The following is a 17,370-nucleotide window of genomic DNA, read 5'->3' as shown; positions in this document are numbered from 1 at the left end:
GGTTGCTGTCCCTTCTCCAGGAACTCTGACATGTAAAACAAGTGTAAAGTGAAAGCAGGAAACAGGCCCAGGGCATTATAAATCACTCTGTTGGAGAAATCCATCAACCTATTGATTTAGCCCCCACAGTCAGCCGGACCAATCAGCATCCAGAGGCAGCTACTGTATGGGCGGGATTGAGGTGTGAGGACAGTCAGAGCCATAGAGATAAAAGAGTTGTAAAGAGTCCTCTCTATTCACTCCAATGGACCCTTTTTTGTTTACACCTCGCAATTCATAGCTTTCAAGGGGCGTTACGTGCTGCCGGGAACGCCCACCTGGCGGTCAAAAAAAAACTTGTTCATTCCGTTGCCTGCGAGTCGACTCACGCTGTTTGTTCAGCCAAAGTGCCGCATAGCCTACCTGTTGTGCTATCGGTTGCACTAAACCGACGAGGAGACACGCCTGGCTTGTGTTTTACAGAATCCCGTCGGAGAAAGAAAGGAGAAGATTGTGGATTTGTGCGACGTGGTTCAGTCGCTGGGGGCAACATTTTTTTGCTTTTTTTTCTACCATCAAAGTACACACGTCTTTGCTCTTTGCGGCCAACATTTCATCAAAGGTAAGCTCAAGTAACGTTAACGGGGTATTAATCATTATTGTAACGTTACTTGAGCTTACCTTTGATGAAATGTTGCCCGCAAAGAGCAAAGACGTGTGTACTTTGATGGTAGAAAAAAAAGCATTTTTTTTCCCCCTGCCCAGCGACTGAACCACGTCGCACAAATCCACAACCTTCTCCTTTCTTTCTCTGACGGGATTCTGTAAAACACAAGCCAGGCGTGTCTCCTCGTCGGTTTAGTGCAACCGATAGCACAACAGGTAGGCTATGCGGCACTTTGGCTGAACAAACAGCGTGAGTCGACTCGCAGGCAACGGAATCAACAAGTTTTTTTTTGACCGCCAGGTGGGCGTTCCCGGCAGCACGTAACGCCCCTTGAAAGCTATGAATAGTTCCTGGAATTAAGGTTCTATCTGGATTAAGCAGCGCTGTAGAGATGCGGCAGAATGGGCCGTTTGTGATGTACTTTGAGAGGGTCGGATGTTCAAAGAATCAAATTGTATTATTAGCTTTATTTTATGCATTCAAACGTACTTCCTGGAACTATTCCCGACGCACACACTATAGCTACGTGAGTCATGTGACTATCAGGGATTTGGGACTTCCGTTGGTGCCACTCTCTTTTTAAATGACTTTTGACAACATTGAGAAGGGAGCCGTGATAGACGGTGAAAGACAGATGGTTCATCCAATCATACCTGCCAGGTATTTTTTTAAACGTGCCTGCCCTTTTCCAAACACTTTCCAACAACGACATATCAGATGCTTCAAGAGCAACACCTGATAGAAACTTCATACTTACAATAAGTAAGTATGAAGTTTCTATCATGTGGTGTTCTTGAGGTTTTGTGTTCCTCTATAGAAGAGTTGATCTGATCTTACCGCATGTATTTGCAGACTTGTTCCTTCTTCTTTTTTTACAGTCCATGGCTGAAACTGAAACTCTTCTATGTGTTTTTCTCTCTTGTCTCTCTCTCCAGCTGTGAGGAAGCCCAGTTCAGAAAATGGGCCAGTCCACTCAACGGAGCTCAGTTCTACACCAGTCTACACAAAGCTGAGGTGAGCAAGCCGCATTCTCCACCACAGCATTTTAGGTTTTAGGTTGAGCCACCTGGGTCCAGCTAACTCACTGTCAGTGAGTGTGTCAGCGTCTCTTTATGCCTGTTCGCATCAGCACCAGCATAGCCTCGCTTGCCAGACTATCTCTACACGTCGTTTTGCGCTGTACTACTAACTAGCGCAGGAGAGAGTCTGGCTCCACTTACTCTCACTCTGGCATAGCGGACAGTTTCAGATGCTGTGTTAAGGCTTTTGCACACCAAGTCCGTATTTTCGTCCGAAGTTGACACACGAAAAAAAAAAAGAATACGACCTCATTTATGTCAATCATCAATGACACACCGAGTCCGACAATTACGTCCGTCATTTAAGTTTTCGGACGAGGTTCGATTTTCTGCATTTTTCGCATCAGCCAATAGATTTTTGTTTTCAGATGACGGATTAAAAAACACACATACGAAAACAATCGGACTGTGTGTGCAAAGACCTTTAGTGACTGTGGAAAATAAAAAATGGTCTTGATAATGCATCAAAAAGTTTTGAGATTTCCAAGTGGGCCCCCCTGAGTTAGAAAAGGTTGGGAACTGCTGGGTTAGATGTTAACCTTAACTAAGCTGTCATTACACATACCATAACCACAGATAGGCCTATAAACCACACTTGTCCTTATACACGTCCCATTTCATGTAAAACAAAATGTCCATGCTTCTTTGGTTATAAAGGACTTGGGCGTGCTATATAAACATCATGGAAGTCTCAAAACGCAAATAAAGATAAAGCCAGTAAGGAGTACCAGCCATGTAAGGAGAAATGCCTCCAAACGGGCTGTTTTGACTTCTGTGACGTTGTGACATCACAACTTAACACTCATTTAATTTACCCGCTTACAGCGTCACCCACTGCCAACTGAATGCAGACGACGAACCTTGTTATCTGTAGCATAGCTGTGTAGAATGGGGGGAAAAATCCAGAAAACAATCAACTGCACCAAAGTATCCTAACACAGATCATCTTATCGGAGGTCCCGCCCCCTTCCAAACAGTGCATATGAGGGCAGAGACAGAGTCGATAGAAGAAGTCCCACAGAGGCTGGATTTGATTTATTCTTGGGGAAAAATTGGCTACAAAATTCATAACCTTGTTTTAAAAAGCAATGAGATATGTTTTTACAGTGAAACGCTTCGGTAACATAATTTGAGACCCTTAATTGGTATTTCACTTGTGTAAGAGAAGGAAAGCAGCTCTATGTCAGTCTTAAACCCCTTCAGCTCTCATAGCTTCCTGCCCGCCCGGCCGTCATGCGTGTGGGAACCTATTTTCAGCAGTTAGTTCGCCTTCCAACCCTTATATTAGAAGGCTGTTCAAAGTTCGCTTTCCACTTTCCCGCTGTTAGACATTAGCTTTCCTACATATACATTTCTAACATCATGCTTGTCACTTTCATTTTCAATTTTTTTCTACTGAATAACCACTAGGGCTGGGAATCTTCATTGGCCTCACGATTCGATTTGATTATGATTGATCTGTCTTCGATTTCATGATGCATCTCGATACAGCTCAAAGTATCGCAGATCCAAGTATCACATCCTCAATTTTCTATATTATTACTGCACATGGCTACTTTTTCATCAATACAAGCAGTCGGATAAATATCAACTGCCTTTTGTATTTAGAAAGTGTCTTAAAATCTGAACGTACATACATTTTAAACATAAACAATTCAATGATTCTTCTGTTAACAGTGCAATTCGATTCCACGTCCGCATAGCGATGCATCTTAAAAACCATTAATTTTGACGCCCCTAATACACACTCTTCATACTTCATACTCAGTGGCAATTTTTCCATTAAAACTTTGGTGGGGCCACACAATATTTTTTATGAGGAAATGGTATATAATCATACCATAGAGATTAGAGATATATATTAAACTGACACCAAACTGCGCATGATGAGACAGAAGGAGAAACAGAGTTTCCTTGCTGTAACCTAACTAGTACCGTTACCAGTGATGAGAAAATGCCAGTAGGATCATGCCATCTAAAAATCACACAACCAATGAATATCTACCAACATATCTTGTCACAAAATATTTCTCTCTCTGCTCCCCTCAGACGGCGGTGTGGGTGAGCTTCTTCTTCTGGCTGATCATCGGGGTGCTGGTGTTCATCCAGAGGGGTGAAGGGGTGAAGATTTTCGGCCTGCACGTGGGAGGGGCAGTAGCGGGGTCCAGTGATCCAGGAGATCCCAGTGAGACGGAGCCCATCTTCAACCGCCCTGCAAAGCCGTAGTGAGGACGGGCGTGTGCCACAGAGGGACACGCAAAAGTTACAACAAAATACAACGTACAAACGTACACATAAACATACAAGGCGCGTTGCCAAGATAGACGTGGGAAAGGGTGATCTTATTTATCTGTAAATGTGTAAATCTTTGGGAATATCTCAGTGGAGCGGTGTGTGAGCACATTTTCCAAGGTATGTCGTTTTCGGACACCAATCGGAGTAACTTGTGATGAATTCAATCCATTTAAATTCAATAAAACTTTGTCTTTGAAAGTGCGACGAAAACGTTTTTAGGTGGGTCACATCCCAAACAAAGTAGAAATACTTGTGCTTTTCGACGAGGATGGGATTCGAACCCACGCGTGTAAAGCACAATAGATTAGCAGTCCATCACCTAAACCTCATCTAGCATGTACAGTTTAGCAAAACAGCAGAAACAACAGCACTGTGTAGGCTTCCAGTTACACCAGTGGTTCTCAACCTGTGGGGTCGCATGGAATTCAAATGGGGTCGCCTAGAGAGAAAAAGTACACCACGCACATTTAAAGGAGAATTTTGGTATTTTTCAACCTGGACCGTATTTTCATATTTTCTTTATAACTAAGTAATGTGAACAGAAATCTTTTAAATTGATGCATTGACCAAGACGCTTCAGTTGGCACTGGCAGCCGTTTTTCCCACATGCCCCTACTGCACTAAACAAGCTTGTTCTTACCAGTGACAGGATCAGATTATTCCAAAGGGATAGCTTCCATACTGTACCCCTGGTGTAATCCAAGTCTCCACAAGCCCTGAGATGCCAGGTTGACTTGAAAATACGTCATTTACACCCTGTTTTTAGATCAAATCTGCACTGTAGCCAGGTGCTAAAGGAAGAATAAAAAGGGCACATCCAGCTGCATATATATGGATATATTTCAGCTAAAAACAGGGTGTTAATGATGTTTTTTCAAGTCAACTTGGCATCTCAGAATGGAGTAGTATTATTTAGCACTGCAAATACTATTACAAACATTTTTTATTTATTTATTTTATTTTTGGGGTCCCTAGATTTTTGTGACGTCAAAGTGGGGTCACAAGCCAAAAAAGGTTGGGAACCCCTGAGTTACACATTTAGAGTGTGTCTGGAACAGATGAGCCACATCATGCCTAAATTGAGCTGCAGATGTACATGTATCTATTTCACATAACTAACAAACACACACACACACACACACACACACACACACACACACACACACACACACACACACACACACACACACACACACACACACACACACACACACACACACACACATACATACATACATAGGCTACCCAAGCCTTTTCACATTTTCTTCCTAGTCCTGCTGTATCACATAACAGTAATCTGTATTTGTCAGTATTTGTTCATTCTATTATATTTTGTTTACATAGACTTGGGAGAAAGTGTATTGCAGGCATTCATTTTGTATTTCATCAGTGTTGTCAAATGTTGCCTTTTTTGTGATTGACAGCTGACATTGTTTCCCACAAATCTTCACTCACTACATCAGTCATTAACAATGCATTATAAAATGTCAAAAATACATGGGCCTCAATATCGAATTCTCAATATTCATTTCATTTTCTGCAAAGTTGCCATTTGCAGATTTTCTTTATTTTTTGTGTGGACTCTGGTAATTTGCTAATGTGTTTTTCTACTTGGCACTACAGAACTGCGTTTTCATTTTTATGTTGTCTGTGTTTTTATGATTATGAATTGAAGTTTCTCTTGTCTTTTGGCTTATTTTCCTCTTGAAGTGAAACTTCACCCTGAGACAGAATTCACATGTGAACCAAAGTCCTGTATCTCATGGTTGTGTTTGTAATAAGGCTACTACACATATTTCTTTTTAAACCAATAAACCAAAGTGTTTAAATACACTGAGCCATCCTTGTTTGCTGCTATTGGAGAATAGAGTGGCGCGCTACCTCCCTCTGCTGGTTGATGAGAGAGATTGCACCTCAGCACATGGAAGTATTTATCCTGCTTTTGCATCATTTTCCAAACAATTCCTCGCTGGAATCAGTTTGTGAGAAATAGGCTACCCTAGGCATTGGAGATGTCATTTCAAAGCATCAGCAATGTCTTATTTTACACTTGACTGTTTCATTTGTTTATTCACGTGGGCTACATGTTTTAATGTTTAAAAGGCAAAATAAAAATTATACTATAAGAGCTTAATTTAAAAATGAAATACATGTGTCCTGCCTGTCGTTATTCAGAGAAATCCATTATCCAATAGCTCGACGTCGGCAATTAAAATCTTGCATGATCATACAGTCTCTTATTGATTTTTAAATGCTCAAAATATGTCCCCATCACTCTGTTGCATTGACTGGTAATGTGGTCAAAATGATTACTGCAGATATTCTCTACATTTTCTTTATAGAATAGTCAAATACTCGTATTGGACAGTCGAATTTGATTCGACTGGCAGAGTTCTGAGTCGAGGACAGCCCTACTTGAAGCCATGTCGTTGTTAGACTGTTTTATTAGGCTTATGGATAGAGGCAATTTAAGTTACATTGGCTTTTCTCTCGCAGCCAATCATTCATCTGCATCTGCAGCTATATATGAGGCTGATTTGTGAATGTTTGAATGTTCTTGAGCTTTAGGATCTCGTGCTGAGTCAAGGCAAAGCAGTACTCCATGCTGCTGCTGCTTTGGTTTAGTAAACAATTGCTCTGCCTCTAGGATCAAGCTTGTTGGCTAACTCCTACTAAATTAGGAATTGTCAACAGATGGTGTTTTGAGGAGACTCACCATCTCAAAGTGAATGTAATGGGAGGGACACACATGTCAGATACAGTAGCTACTTAAATCAAATAGCAACAATTATGCATAATGTAGTAGCTCAGATTCTGATCTAATTTTTTTTTTAAATCTGATTACTGTCTATTATTACTCTATTTTTTTTTAAACCCATATAATCTTTAGAATTCAGTCAAGACAGGGTAATGGTCTTAATAACCCAATATGTTCAAGATGATCATGACCAACACCTCCTGCTGAAAATTAAGTGACAAAAGTGCATAATTGCTAGGTTGGAAGTGCTATGACGCCACCTTCTGGAGACTAGAGCAAATCACATGGACTGTGGGAACTCAGGCAGCTTGCAAGTGCAGCTAAGTTCCCAGATGAAGTCATGTTCATCTGTGCTCCAATTTGTTTTGAATACACAAATGTAAACCTGCACATAAAAATCCAATTTTTGATTTAAAATTCCATGCATGTGCTTATACTTTTTTTTTTTTAGAAGCATGACCACTACAAGGCGACTCTGGAAAGAGCATTTATTTCACACCATCATACAAAACTACTGTGACAGGTTGAAGGCATTTTCATAAGGTTATTTACAAAACCCAACACACACAGTACCCATACACTTCCTAAATCCCACCCCCAAATATACTGCCGGTTCACAATATTGTAGTGGCATTCCTAGCTGCAGATCAGCGGCTCCATCTCAACAGTCTGCAGTAATGTCCTTCCATTCTCTCGAATGGCTTGGAAAGATTTGTTAAAGATCTGTTGCTCCAGTTGTTTATAAAATAGGAGAAGAGGCAAGGGGAGGAAGTCAATGCGCACTAATGAGACAGATTGAGACTACAGCCAGGTCCAATTTCTTTAGCAAGGTCAGTGCTTTCAATCATTAAGAGTTGCTGATTTCATCAACGCTTGAATCCACCCAAAATTTTAACCTAACTGCTTGATGGGCCCCCACATGTAGATTGATTCTTTTGAAAGTCCTCTTTCCAAATCATCCGTGTCGGTTGATACGTGCCATCTGCGTGTTTAACCCATCAGGTATCCTCTGAAAAGAGAAGAGGCACATTTGTAAGGACTGTGTGACACATCCAAGGGTCGAACTATAAAAACCTACCAGTAATTTGTCATGAATGCCAAATGCGGAAAAACAAGGGATTGTTTTAATTATCACTGCATACAGTATTATTTCAGGAGAGCATTGCAGAGTATTATATTAAATACTGTACATTTTAAATTTATTGTTGTATGGTGTGCCCTCCATCTCATGTAAGTCAGAATGAAATGTTAAGAAGACTGTCTTAAGGCTTTTACACACCAAGAGTGATGCGAATAAACAGCACGAATTTGCGAGGCTTTTTGTTGTTGTTAAGATTGCCAATAGTACAGTATGTCATTAATGTTAATGTTTGCACATGCTTATATCACGGTTTTATTAGATCCACCCAATTCACCCATTTTGTGTCTAAAATGCGGAAAGTAACGCGGGTGCAAGCTAAACCCGTAACAAGGGCCCCCGGCACTGGATCACCAAAATGGATTGGAAGTTGGAGACCCTCATTAATCTTCTGCTTGCACCTGTGTTACTTCCTGCCTTTTAGACACAACATGGGTGAATTGGGTGGGAAGTGAAAAGGGCTAATGTCTACCTTTTCCCTACAGAGTGCACTATGCCACTGTCAAACAACAATTTGACATTCAAGAGTAGTGTAAATGCACCCAGCTATCCTTTGCTTTTATATCCAGGTAATTTTGCAAAGCAGGCAAACTTTGGGGTGTGGTTAACAGAAATATTACTAGATATACAGAGATCTTCACGTCGGTGGAAAACATGCATAAAAATAAAGACTTACGGCAACTTCATGCGCATGAATACCCGGGCCATGAAGAAGCTGAGGAGCACGCTGACAAACCCAATGAAAAGCAACAGGAAGCGATTGAGTTTGGGAATGTTTGGCGCGTTGGAGCGGTCCAGGATTATAAAGCCCAGGCCTCCCATAGTGAAGAGGAAACTGGACGCCAGTCCTTCCATAATGTACTGGCCGTTTACTCTGGAAAGGAAATGTGGCTGCATTAGTGAGGCTTTGCCTTGTCTGGCTAGTGCACCAATCACAAGTGTTGTGTGAGATGACAAGACCAATTAGAGCTCAACAGTCACGTGACACTCATGATGTAGCTTTGGTTCCGGAAAACTATTTCCCCATTCCTTTTCTCCATCGCGATTCGAAAAACCCTTAAATAAAGAGTTTTAAGCCTGGAACCAATCCAACCAGTCAGTTACAGAATCGTGACCTTAAAACATTTGATTCAGAGAGCGCGCGCGCGTGTACACACACACACACACACACACACACACACACACACACACACACACACACACACACACACACACACACACACACAGCATTGAGCTCTGTGTGCATCTTTCTGCAGCAAGGGGGGACGGTTGGGTAGGGTAGAAGGGACACAGGTGCTAGTTTATTTTCTGAGTGAAGTTACTACTCTTCCCATATCGTGAGAGCGAGGCGGGCGCAGATTTGGAGCGAGGCGCCGCAGTTGCGCCCCACCAACTGTGCCCGACTGCACAGCGCAGAGGATGACGAGAAACGCATCGAGCTAATCGCCCATTCGTTCAACACAGGTGCATCACAAACCCACAGTGAAGTGTAGAAACTTCAATTTTATATCTATTCCAAGCTGTCACTCCATATTTTACATAAATACCACCTGTAATGCCTACATTAAAATAAAAATAGGTAATCTAAAGGGCTGGGTCATTTGAGCAGTGAGTGTGGGTGGCGCTAATGCATGTTTTAATTCGTTTACAAACCGCTATTAAAAAAAACTGTAGAAGAAGAAAAGCAGCAGTGAGTGTGCAGTCGGGGGTGTTCGCCTGACTGCGCTCGGCTGCTCTCGTCTGATTTCCAGGTGAGGCAGCAGTCAACTCAAGCGAGCCTAACATTACACTTTAGGATTTTGGGTGGTGTAGTACTTCTTTCTCCATGACAAAAAAAGGGGATGATATACAAATTTGTGGCTTCTACAGGAACATTGTTTCCCCTGTAGCTCGCCTGTCGTAAGTCTACCTTAGGTGGTTACGACATCCTATATACCAAGAATGCGAAGTCTCTGTGTGTGTGTGTGTGTGTGTGTGTGTGTGAGAGTGAATGAGCAGAAATTGTGTTCGGCCACAGATATGCCATTTTACATGGGATGGCGCCGACTCTTTCAGTAAGTGTAAAGAGCACCCCTGCAGTTGACCTAACACAGCGATATTTTTTAATTAGTTAATTAGGGGCGAATAATGGACGAAATTGCAATGGCTGCAGAACTTGCGATGCTGCGTGCGCAATGGCTGCGCAGCGTCCACTGGTCACACAGGAAGCACACACATCAATGCAACACTTACACTCGATACACTGCACAGGTATTCTGCTATATATGGCTAATAATCTCAATGCAGAATATGAATGGGGAATTATTCTTCTGCAACCAAAGTGTCATGTGACTGTTGAGCTGTATTGGCTTCAGTTAAATATGATTTGAGATGCTGAACCTGTAATGACGACGTCATACTGTCTGTGACTGACATACCTGTATGCCAAAAAGGCGACTGGCCGCTGGTGCCCGTGCTCATCAGTCATTGAACCCACACTCGGCGGCTCCACAATCACATCGTAGATGATCCCTACAGAGGAGAAAATAATACTGGTTACAGAGGGGTCATGCCAGGAAGCGACAGAGATGGGGACTTCTTTCTTGGACTTGAGCGTACTTAAGTCGCACACACAGTGACTTGAGACTTGAGTTGGACTTGAGGTTTGGGACTTGTGAAGGATCTTTATTTTTGTGGTTTTGTTTGTGTTTTCTTTTTTGGTGCATTAACATTAAAGAAATGTCTGGCAAGAGTTTAATGACATTAAAAGTTCATCAGACATGTTGTACCTTGTTATTGAAAAACTAGATTACAGCTATTATTGCATGCCTAATGTCAGCCATGTTTTCCTGTTACCGAGTAACTCTATATCCATTTTTTAGCCACCCTCTCTATTTTATCAGTTACTATTAACTTTAATTGAAAGCTTTCAACAACAAAAATCCATATTGGATTGCAATAGCATGTTTAAAGTGATCATATCCAACTAATCAATGCTAATAAGGAGTGATGATAACATGCATCTACTAATAAAAAGAAAGACAGGCAAGTTAATTTTGTATCTTTGGCTCACAGGAGTAACGGTTGAATGATATAGTATATTAACGTTATCTGACTAACGTTATTATCTAAACATTAGTTAACTTCAAAATAACAAGGAGAGAGTGTTTTGGCATGAAAATCAGATGCTAGCTAGCTAGCTAGTCTTGCATTAGCTTAGCATAGAGCGTCCATTTACCTCCAGTGATGAGAAAGTACGAGACAATAACGATTGCATACACCGTCATTGCAGACGGCATGTGCAGCCACGAAGGCTTCTTCAGTTTGATGTTTGGACATTCAAGCACAGCATATGGTAAGCCGTATAGAGTCTCCATGTCCCTTTCCAACGGTACAGCTGCCTGCCTAGTAGAATCTGGTTGCAGCAGCAGCAGCAGCTAGGTTGACGTGTCCAGGAAGCGATCCCCCCCAGGATGGTAATGATCATGGTGAAGGCATGACCCGCCCTTCTCTGCCTCTGATTGGCCTAGAAAAAGACGCAGGATAGCCAAGCGAATGTGATTAGATAAACGTTTGACGCTAGGCCAATCAGAGGCAGAGAAGGGCGGGTCATGCATTCGCCAACCTGAGATAGCTATTATGGAACCCACCGCGGTTCCGGCAAAACCACGCCTTATGTATGCCTACGCAGCAGTCAAGCGCCGGGATTGGCCAGGAGCGAGTCTTTTGTTCCCTTTTGACAGTTCTTGCCACTTGACAGCTCGAATCTCCCACACCACAACACTGCGCCCACGCCGCTCAGCCCAGCGATTTCATTAACGGGGCCCCGAACAAAATGTGATAATTTGCGCTTACCAACGGTGAATTTAACAAAAGATGTTTGGTGTCGATTGGTCGACTAACGGCAGAGCTATTTCAAAACAAAGGCCTGGAATTACACCTTTTCCTGTCTAGTCTGGATGTTTTTTTCTGCAAAACAAAGGGTGTGAAACCGTAACGGTAAACTTGCAAAGGGGCGATGCGCCTTCCCTCCGCAGCTGACAATAAACCTTATGGTATTCACTCACTAGAAATGTCGTGCTTTTTTGAAGAAGTGCACAATTGTTATAAGCATATTAGTTTTGTACATTAGACCCGGGAAAATGGTGGCCATCTTGGAATTTTGGTCAAATCTGACTTCCCTCCCAATCTGAAAATAAACTTTATGGTATTCCCTAACTAGGCTATGTGTCACATTTCACGTTTCTTTCAAAAAGTGCACAATTATTGTGCTTATCCACTCTACTACAGGGAGAGGACAGCCAGAGGGATAAAAAAAAAACATGACGATGATGGCAAACATGAAATAGTCTAGATCAAGTGAAAGTTATGTGGAATGTCATAAATATTTCTAGCTTTCCAAATGGGATGCTCAGTCTGGCCTGTAGCCTACTATCACTCTACCTCTCCCTGCATCAAGAGCAGAGATCTTCACGACCTCCTCGCCTGTCTACGCTGCCACCAAGTGATGGGTGAAGGGCCAGAGCAGAGGCCAGAGAGGCTGCGTAGGGCTGCGCATCACCATGGCAGCAAGGGCTGTCATGAGCTACAACCGTGACGCTGGCTCTGCTCGTACCCTCCCGCCGAACTGTCTCGCGATTTTTTTTCTCATGGGGGGGGACCATTGTAAATAGAGGGGGGGGGGGGGGGGGGGGACTAAGCTTTGGCCACATTTATATGACCATCCAAGATCGTACCAACATGATACAAAATAAAGAAAAGCATAATATAGCCCCTTTAACAAAGTTAGTTTGTTATTCCTCCATGCAAATATAACTATTTTCACAGAACGCCAACCAACAGCTGAAACTCACACCGGAAGGCGTCGTGTCCGCGCACCCAAAGAATTAGCCAATCAGAGAGCAGAGTGCGCTTGTAACGGTATGTTTGAATTATGTACACTGCAGTGCAAGCTGAAAGTCAGAGAGGGTGTCCGTGGATTTATCTGGATTTTCAACAGTTTCGCAGGTGTCCGTGGATTTACCTGGATTTTCATCAGTTTCGCTTGTTCCCCTCAAAACAAAGACTGGAATTCAACCATGAGGAAGAGGTAACGCTTTTACCAATCATACATTTTGGATTTTTTTGAACTGTGTAAAATTAACGTTAGCTGTTAGCTTAGCTTTAGGAGCTAATGAAACTCCATTGCCAGTCAGTGTAGTACGTTGATGTTGTTGGCAGTTGTTGGAGTTGGAGAATGTTTGCTTGTTTTGTCATGGGCTTTAGAGAAAGCAGGTCTGTCAGCAACTAGCTAGTATTAGTTGAGTTCGGTAAAGTTGGAAATATATTAACGTTAATATCTCAAACTATACATCACATCGCGCTTATACTTTGACATTCTGAGTGAGAGCAGAACTGGCTCAAGGGTCTGATGTAGGCTATAATATGTCGTTAAACAGAGGCTTTGGATGAAATCCAAACGTACTAGCACACGGATCAAGTGTAGGCCTAAATATAACCTTTTTATTGAACTAACTTTTCGATGCAGAGTGCGTCTTCATCAGATTCATCAGTCTTGATGAAGTCTAACGGCAGAGCTATTTCTCTACTCTGATGAAGACGCACTCTGCGTCGAAACGTTAGTTCAATAAAAAGGTTATATTTACACTTGATCCGTGTGCTACAGTACTTTTGGATTTCATCCAAAGCTTCTGTTCAAAGACTTGCCCTTTCCTGAGAGCACCGGACCAGCCTGCTGGCTGCTTGGGTCGAAGCGCGCCTATAACTTCATCCTGCAAGTATAATATGTCGTGTTAAAGTTGTGTGAACTGTCGCAGTTCTTAAAAAGAAGTGAATTTTAAAAGCACAGCCTGCTAGCGCAAGACACTCACGGCTGGCTTCATAGCGTCCCCTTATAAAGCTACCCCCAGTAAGCCGTTTGTTTACCAACAAGCTGATCGGCTGATCCCTCGTATAGTATTTCTGTATTCCTAAAACATTCTGATAGTAATCCTATAATATTCCTATAGTAATCTTCATATTTCCTTTTTGGATCTTATTTTTTAATTTATTACCACAAACAAACAATACAAGTGAAACACACGGAGGAAACAAAAATCTCATAGTACATGTAGCATCACATCAACCCCTTTTTCTCTGGTTCAATTCATGCTGGCATCACAGACATGACTCACAACTCAACTTAACATACAATCACCCCAGAGAAGCAATATTATCATCACTCAGTCTCTCTATCTGTAATATTACCGGAGACCATTTATCATTGAATACATCTGTCTTAAGATGGAGTTTAGCTGTAATATTTAGATATATATTTTTTGATGTAGCTCTCCATTGTTGGACATTTGTTGGACATTTGGAGGATGCCTTTTTTCCAAGTCATTGTGATCATCTTCCTTGCGATCAGCAACAACACCCCAAGTAAATAAGTAATAAGATTGGCTTTTGTCAGTTACATTTTCTGGTGTCTCACCCAAAATAAAAAAACACTGGCTCTAGTGGTAGGTCTATCCCTATTATTTGCTTGATCTCGGCATGAATGTCAATCCAGTATTGGCATAATTTGGGACAGTCCCAGAAAATATGGGTATGATCACCAATTTTTCCACATTGTCTCCAGCATAGTTCTGAGGTGTTGCTGTATCTCGCTAACATACGAGGAGTCTTAAATACTCTCTCGTTTTCCAGTCTCGTTTCCATCTTCATATTTCCAAAAACAATATATATCACATGTAGTCAGTCTTTCTGACTGTTTCAGCAGCAGGTCTGCCTGCCAGGTCTCATCAGAAGTTGCACTGTGGACTATGTGCTTCATCTCTTCTCACATAGGAAGAGGTTGTTGCATTGGTTGTCAAAACACATTTGCATTGACCAGCATTTCTGGGGAAGAACCATGTTTCTGCTGTCAGTCCTTATGACCATGTTGTTTCTCCCATCTTTCCATCTTTACAGTTTTACAGCTCCCTCCTTCCCAGATGAGAGATGGCGCATCAAAGCTCGCAGGCCTCTCTCCATGAAGGAATATTGGAATGTGAGTGATTCATATCAAGGCTCATGCAACAGCCATGGCTCCATCACACACACACACACACACACACACACACACACACACACACACACACACACACACACACACACACACACACACACACATACTACACTCACACAGTCTGCTTCACACAGCGCACACATATACAAGCATGCACACCTCCCTCTTAAGCAGAGCCACAGACATAGTCCACAGAGTTACTTTTTTCCTGCTTATTAAAATGGTTATATATATTTTTTGTTAAATTTACCCACACAGGGACTCGACGCTCTGGAGAAAGATAACTTCAACCTGAAAATGCGCATTTACCATTTGGAGGAGGCCATGAAGCAGAAATGCAGTGACTCCAGCGAGGACATGTTCCAAATGGTGTGTATACTTTCAGTTCTCCTGCCTCACTGTAGCTGTATACTGTTCTCCTGCCTCACTGTAGCTGTGTATATACTCTGTTCTCCTGCCTCACTGTAGCTGTGTATATACTGTTCTCCTGCCTCACTGTAGCTGTGAATATACTTTCAGTTCTCCTGCCTCACTGTAGCTGCACACTGTGTGTATATACTTTCAGTTATCCTGCCTCACTGTAGCTGGACACTGTGTGTATATACCTTCAGTTCTCCTGCCTCACTGTAGCTGGACACTGTGTGTATATACTCTGTTATCCTGCCTCACTGTAGCTGCACACTGTGTGTATATACTTTCAGTTATCCTGTTTCACTGTAGCTGGTCACTGTGTGTATATACTCTGTTATCCTGCCTCACTGTAGCTGGACACTGTGTGTATATACACTTTCAGTTCTCCTGCCTCACTGTAGCTGGACACTGTGTGTATATACTCTGTCATCCTGCCTCACTGTAGCTGGACACTGTGTGTATATACTTTCAGTTCTCCCGTTTCACTGTAGCTGGACACTGTGTGTATATACTTTCAGTTCTCCTGCCTCACTGTAGCTGTGTATATACTGTTCTCCTGCCTCACTGTAGCTGGACACTAATAACCACCTTCTGCCTGCCAGGCTGATGTTGGTGCTTTATTTGTGTGTTAAGCCACAGTAACCAGTTTCATTGTTGTGATTGTATTGTTATCTTTTGGGGTGAGAAGTATTTATGAGAATCTCTTTGTCTCACCTGGACAGTTCATCTTCTCTTTTTTCCATTAAGTGTAAGAATAGTATCTTTTTGTAGTACACACACACACACACACACACACACACACACACAATTTCCGTCTTCAATTGGTCGACTTCAAATTGGCCCCCCCTCTTGTCGCTGCCGTCCACCGCTCATCGCCCATCCTATGAATGGGCAGCAGCAACAGCAGGTGTCTACTACATGCGAAAGAAAATGTTGCCCTGTGTCTCATTTAATTTTAACCAGGGAGAAAGTCAGGGAATCAAGTAGCTGCTTTCACACCCCCCCCCCCCCCCCCCTCGGCTAAACTAGGCATGCCTACTCTAACTGCTTTCATTCCTACTGCCAGTGTTTTTGCTATAGATCCATCTGTATTTGTCCTATAATGGAATTAATGTTGTCTCTCCCTAGAACATTGAGCTGAAGGTAGAGCTGGAGTCCATGAAGACAGAGCTGTCAGAGAAACAGGAACTACTGGTGTGTGCATCGTAAGTATCAAGTGCCTTATACAACCCCAACATATTGAAGAAACTATCAGTGTTAGCATCACAGCGGTGATTAGTCATGTTTGTTTGGCATTATTAAAACCCTTTCAGAAAAGCTTAGGATACCACGGTAGGTGCCAAAATCCCTGAAATTATGTAAACTTTACATGAGTTTCTAAAACTTTAATACAGATACAGAACTTTGCGTAGTATTCAGGTCAAAATTCTCAGAAGGCAGGAAAAAAAAGATGTCATGGAAACTTAGTGGTGAAAATGTGCATGGACCCTAACCTAATCTCCTCTGTGTATGTCATCAGGAAGGCATTGGAGAGTCTGGCTGGAGAGGGTCTGAGAGAGCAAGCTCAAAGAGAGATGGCTGCACTTCAAGACGCATTCAACAAGAAGGTCACCAACTTAGAACAGGTGAATATTCAAGATTCTATGGCGCTAATCATTTCCATTGATTTTCGATACACTTATAAGGAGGTGAAAATACATGTTATGCATTACAGGAATAACTGTATAGGTGGTCACCAAACCTTATAAGTCCAAATTTGAGTCAAAAACTAGCATTAACCATTACCAGTAACACCAGTTGTTATGGTACCTGTCTGTTACAGTCCCAAAATTGGCTTTGTTACCTTTTGCCTTCAACGATGTGGATAAGTGAACTGTTGTCTTGCCTGTGATGTTGTGAAAACAATACCGCCCCATCTGGCAGCATCACGTTATTGCCTGTGCTGTGCGCTTCTGCGTGAATTTAACCAAAGGCCTCCTTTTCCAATGTTCTTGCATTACTTTTGCTTGATAAAAT

General features: G+C 42.2%; 2 protein-coding genes across 2 annotated transcripts in view; one reads left to right on the top strand and one right to left on the bottom strand.

Moving 5' to 3' along the window:
• Positions 1-6,149, top strand: part of tmem179ba (transmembrane protein 179Ba) — a 12,172-nt gene extending 6,023 nt beyond the window's left edge. Inside the window, exons 5-6 of the mRNA XM_083640340.1 lie at positions 1,582-1,660; positions 3,775-6,149. Coding sequence (XP_083496466.1) covers positions 1,582-1,660; positions 3,775-3,951 — 256 coding nt within the window. The 3' untranslated portion in view covers positions 3,952-6,149. The remainder of the gene's footprint in view (positions 1-1,581; positions 1,661-3,774) is intronic.
• A 1,112-nt stretch (positions 6,150-7,261) lies between these two features.
• On the bottom strand, positions 7,262-11,352 carry ostc (oligosaccharyltransferase complex subunit). Its single transcript, XM_083640761.1, has 4 exons — positions 11,134-11,352; positions 10,334-10,427; positions 8,593-8,790; positions 7,262-7,787 (listed from the first exon to the last, which is right to left on the bottom strand). The coding sequence occupies exons 1-4, from the start codon at positions 11,270-11,272 to the stop codon at positions 7,769-7,771; spliced, it is 450 nt and encodes a 149-aa protein (XP_083496887.1). The 5' UTR covers positions 11,273-11,352; the 3' UTR covers positions 7,262-7,768.
• Between the last annotated feature and the right edge of the window lie 6,018 nt (positions 11,353-17,370).

Source organism: Poromitra crassiceps (genome assembly GCF_964638095.1).
Source record: "Poromitra crassiceps genome assembly, chromosome: 7".
Lineage (NCBI taxonomy): Eukaryota > Metazoa > Chordata > Actinopteri > Beryciformes > Melamphaidae > Poromitra > Poromitra crassiceps.
Note: the sequence above shows the minus strand (reverse complement) of the source record. Positions and strands in the feature narration are given on the sequence as shown.